The sequence below is a fragment of the Argopecten irradians genome, chromosome 3 (assembly GCF_041381155.1).
Source record: "Argopecten irradians isolate NY chromosome 3, Ai_NY, whole genome shotgun sequence".
Taxonomy (NCBI): Eukaryota; Metazoa; Mollusca; class Bivalvia; order Pectinida; family Pectinidae; genus Argopecten; species Argopecten irradians.
In genome coordinates this window covers 52,793,039-52,797,720 of record NC_091136.1, presented here as the reverse complement: position 1 = coordinate 52,797,720, position 4,682 = coordinate 52,793,039, and the positions used below count along the sequence as shown (strand labels likewise).

At 35.0% G+C, this 4,682-nt stretch overlaps 1 protein-coding gene across 1 annotated transcript; it reads left to right on the top strand.

Annotated features, from left to right (window-relative positions):
* Window positions 1-1,661: 1,661 nt before the first annotated feature.
* On the top strand, window positions 1,662-3,220 carry LOC138319734 (uncharacterized). Its single transcript, XM_069262871.1, has 2 exons — window positions 1,662-1,666; window positions 2,575-3,220. The coding sequence occupies exons 1-2, from the start codon at window positions 1,662-1,664 to the stop codon at window positions 3,218-3,220; spliced, it is 651 nt and encodes a 216-aa protein (XP_069118972.1).
* Window positions 3,221-4,682: the final 1,462 nt, after the last annotated feature.

Genomic DNA, 4,682 nt, shown 5'->3' with positions numbered 1-4,682 from the left:
TTTCTAGCTACTAATTACCATCAGAAATGGTTCAAAATGCATTATTATGCATATCACAATAATCTAGTTGACCTCTTAATTACTCATTAAGGGCCCATTACTTATTCGATTCCCTGATTACTTATTCGATTCTCTGATTACTTATTCAATTTCTAGCTACTAGTTACCATCAGAAATGGTTCAAAATGTATTATTATGCATCACAATGACCTAGTTGACCTTTTAATTACTCATTAAGGGCCCATTACTTATTCGATTCTCTGATTACTTATTCGATTCTCTGATTACTTATTCAATTTCTAGCTACTGTTACCATCAGAAATGGTTCAAAATGCATTATTATGCATCACAATGATCTAGTTGACCTTTTAATTACTCATTAAGGGCCCATTACTTATTCGATTCCCTGATTACTTTATTCGATTCCCTGATTACTTATTTCCTGATTAATTCATTTCTAGCTACTAATTACCATCAGAAATGGTTCAAAATGCATTATTATGCATCATAATGATCTAGTTGACCTTTTAATTACTCATTAAGGCCCATTACTTATTCGATTCCCTGATTATTTATTCGATTCCCTGATTACTTATTCAATTTCTAGCTACTAATTACCATCAGAAATGGTTCAAAATGCATTATTATGTATCCAATGATCTAGTTTACCTTTTAATTACTCATTAAGGCCATTACTTATTCGATTCCCTGATTACTTATTCGATTCCTGATTACTTATTCGATTTCTTGCAACTGATTAACGTTTAGAAATGGTTCAAAATACTATTATTATTGCAGCAAAATGCATAATTATGATCACAATGATCTAGTTGACCTTTTAAGTACTCATTAACGGTTCATTTCTTATTCGATTCCCTGATTACTTATTCGATTCCTGATTACTTATTCGATTTCTGGCAAATGATTAATGTTAGAAATGGTTCAAAATGCACTATTATTATGTATCACAATGATCTAGTTGACCTTTTAATTACTCATTAAGGGCCCATTACTTATTCGATTCCCTGATTACTTATTCGATTCCTGATTGATTACTTATTCGATTTCTTGCAACTGATTAAACGTTAGAAATGGTTCAAAATGCATTATTATGCATCACAATGATCTAGTTGACCTTTTAATTACTCATTAAGGTTCATTACTTATTCGATTCCCTGATTACTTATTCGATTCCCTGATTACTTATTCGATTTCTGTTTAATGTTAGAAATGGTTAAAATGCCTTATGATTCATTGAAATGTAATGGACGACTCAAAATCCAGAACCTTAAATCAATTTAGCGTATTTGAATACTGATCAATTAATTCCGTGGACATGGACATACATGACTAAATAACGCACTTTCTTTGTTTGTTTCACCAAGCTGCGCAGGGGTGTCATTTTCGCACCCAGGGAGAAAGTTATTTCACGATCTGCTACACCTAGTGGAGTACGGCCAAAGATCATAACTGGTCTACGTCTCCACATCGTTGGTTTCTCAGTTTCTGGTTTACTTAACGAGATGTGGTCGCTCTTGGGAACATCAGTACATTTCCCAGAAATGTAATGGACGAACTAAATACCCGCAAACAAAAATATTATAACATGTCTGGATAGAGATACAAATATCATTATTCATAATGACATAGCGACCACAGATATGTCGTAACCAGACTAATATCACAAGCGACATTGATAACGTATTGACATGTGTGTAAATACCGACTTATCATTCATCTGTCATTTCCTTTAACGCCATACTCTATGGAATTATGTTATTTAATGGGGAGGTGTATATATATGAGCTGTTGAATGCTTTGTGCATTACAGCAGAAGATTTACAAATGACTTCGTTGTAGAGTGTTTGATGGTTATGCATAGTACGACTTTTGTGTAGATTGATATTTATCAATAGTTTATCTCTGTGCCTTTATCATAGATTCTTGGAAAGCTTTTACAATGAAAAATTTAACTGCATTAAACACATAACAAAGGAATGTAGCTTATGCTTAGTGTTGGTGGACCTATCGTCATAAATAACAGTTTATGATTTATATCCTGCATATAAATATTTCTTTATACCATCGTATACAAAAAGTCCATGCTATATACATCATTGAAATATAATGCAACTTATTATTGTTACACTGTATAGTTTCTAAGTTTTGCAGACCAAATAAGTTAATCGGTTTTCAATTTCACATAATGATTTTCTCTGCAATATATTTTATGTTATTAAATATTAATGGTGCTTTTAGTGAAATATCTGCTCTTATATATAGCTCTTAGTTCGAAACTCAGTTTCAGACTTTATCTGAATTTGTGCATTCTTATTCCGTCTTTGCATATTACAGAGTTAGCCGCCATGCGGGTAGGTATCCATTGTGACGTCATCATTTTGTGAGCGCAATTTACGTCGTTTTCTCCGAAAAGTATGACGTTTCGCTCGCGAACCCATGACGTCACAATTAATACTTACTCGCAAGGGTAGATAACTCTGTAATATGCAAATACATAATAAAGGACTGTAAACCAACTTATTGTTGCGTATGATTATTTTCACGAACAAGCAGGAAGCGCGAAAATAAATCGCCGTCAGAAGGACCAAGTATTGGTACAGAAGGACCAAGCATTGGTACAGAAGGGCAAAGCATTGGTACAGAAGGGCAAAGCATTGATATAGAAGGGCCAGGCATTGGTACAGAAGGGCAAAGCATTGGTACAGAAGGGCAAAGCATTGGTACAGAAGGACCAATCATTGGTACAGAAGGGTCAGGCATTGGTACAGAAGGACCAAGTATTGGTACAGAAGGGCAAAGCATTCGTACAGAAGGACCAAGTATTCGTACAGAAGGACCAAGTATTGGTACAGAAGGGTCAAGCATTGGTACAGAAGGGCAAAGCATTGGTACAGAAGGGCAAAGCATTGGTACAGAAGGGCCAGGCATTGGTACAGAAGGGCAAAGCATTGGTACAGAAGGACCAATCATTGGTACAGAAGGGCCAGGCATTGGTACAGAAGGGCAAAGCATTGGTACAGAAGGGCAAAGCATTGGTACAGAAGGGCAAAGCATTGGTACAGAAGGGCCAGGCATTGGTACAGAAGGGCAAAGCATTGGTACAGAAGGACCAAGTATTGGTACAGAAGAACCAAGTATTGGTACAGAAGGGCCAAGTATTGGTACAGAAGAACTATTTTACTCTAAATCACGAATCTAAATCGGCGCGTAAAAGAAGTTAGGAACGTGAACGCGAAATGAAGTCTCTAAGAACATAAGTTGGTTTACACTATCATTCCTATTTCTGTCTAAACTTGATTCAAGTACTGATGGTATTGAACAAACACATACGTTATAACTCATCACGGACATATACGTGATTTAACATGTATTCAGAGATTTAATGTATTATTACACGATATCATGTTTAATTAGCACTATCCTACGTGAAACATTACTTATATGCAAGGTATTTATAAACACGTGAAGTAGTTTATGACATTTGTTCTGTTCCTGTATATTGTCAATATCATTTCAGCGAAGTATATTAATGGAGATTCATTCTTAGGATTGCTTATGATATGTAAAGCAACATTTACACTTGTTGTCTTAAAGTGAATAGTCGGGCAAAGGAAACCAGTCTAAATGCGTTCTTTGGCCTTCCAAAAGTCATTGTATACCATAATGATGGTCAAGTTCTGCTTACGGTGTCCAGTTTTGACCATTGAAATTTTGGGGAAGCCCCGTGTAAATTTAGCACAGTTCTAAATATAAATTCTCCAAACTCTTTGAAAACGAGGCTGCGTGGAAATGTCAACATGGACATGTGTTTCTCAGTCGTGTCGGTTTCGTTTCGTGTGATAAACCACTAATGCGGTATGCAAATTGTTGTTTTGAGATGATACATTTGATGCAAATGAAGTATTCTTACATTAATGACAATGCTTTGTAATCATTTTTCGATAAAAGCATCTTGTACATGGAAATCGACACAAATATTCGGCCGATGCAGAGATGGGGCCCCGGCAAGGGGCAATTATTGCAGCATAGCATTCGTCGTATTTTACATCAACCGAATCATGAAGGTTAAATACAAATAATCGTAACATAATTTCCCATTTAAAACCACACGAAAACGTTCCATAGAACGTCCGTGCATGTAGCTGTCAAAGATGTGAAAATAAATTAGCTCATACATAGATATTTTACAAGTACAATATATGTGTTCAATTATTCCTGTAGTTTTTTGCAGAGATTTAATTAAATTATCTATGACTCTGGTTGGTTTTTTTTTTGTAAACAATATTTGAGTTCTGGAGAGAGATGACATGAATGTCCAGCTGGAAGGAAAGAAACTTTTATGATGTATATGTATCGTACAATGTATATATGTAAACGTACATTCCATGTAGCTGCTATAGAATTACAACTAGGAAATTCTCTCAAACATTGATAATATTTAATTCTTCACATTAATGTAGGCCTATGCTGTGGGAATTAACACATCATATATATTTCCAGAAAACATATAGGCCTACATGTATGTTACTTTCCTTTTCTGTTGTTTCCTGTTCTTTTTTGTGCTCTGGAGAAAAAGATGATTGAGTTGAAGAAAAGTAATTAATTAAGAGAAATGTGTACCACAGTACTTTGTCTGTAGCCGAGGGGTTCTATACTGTTTT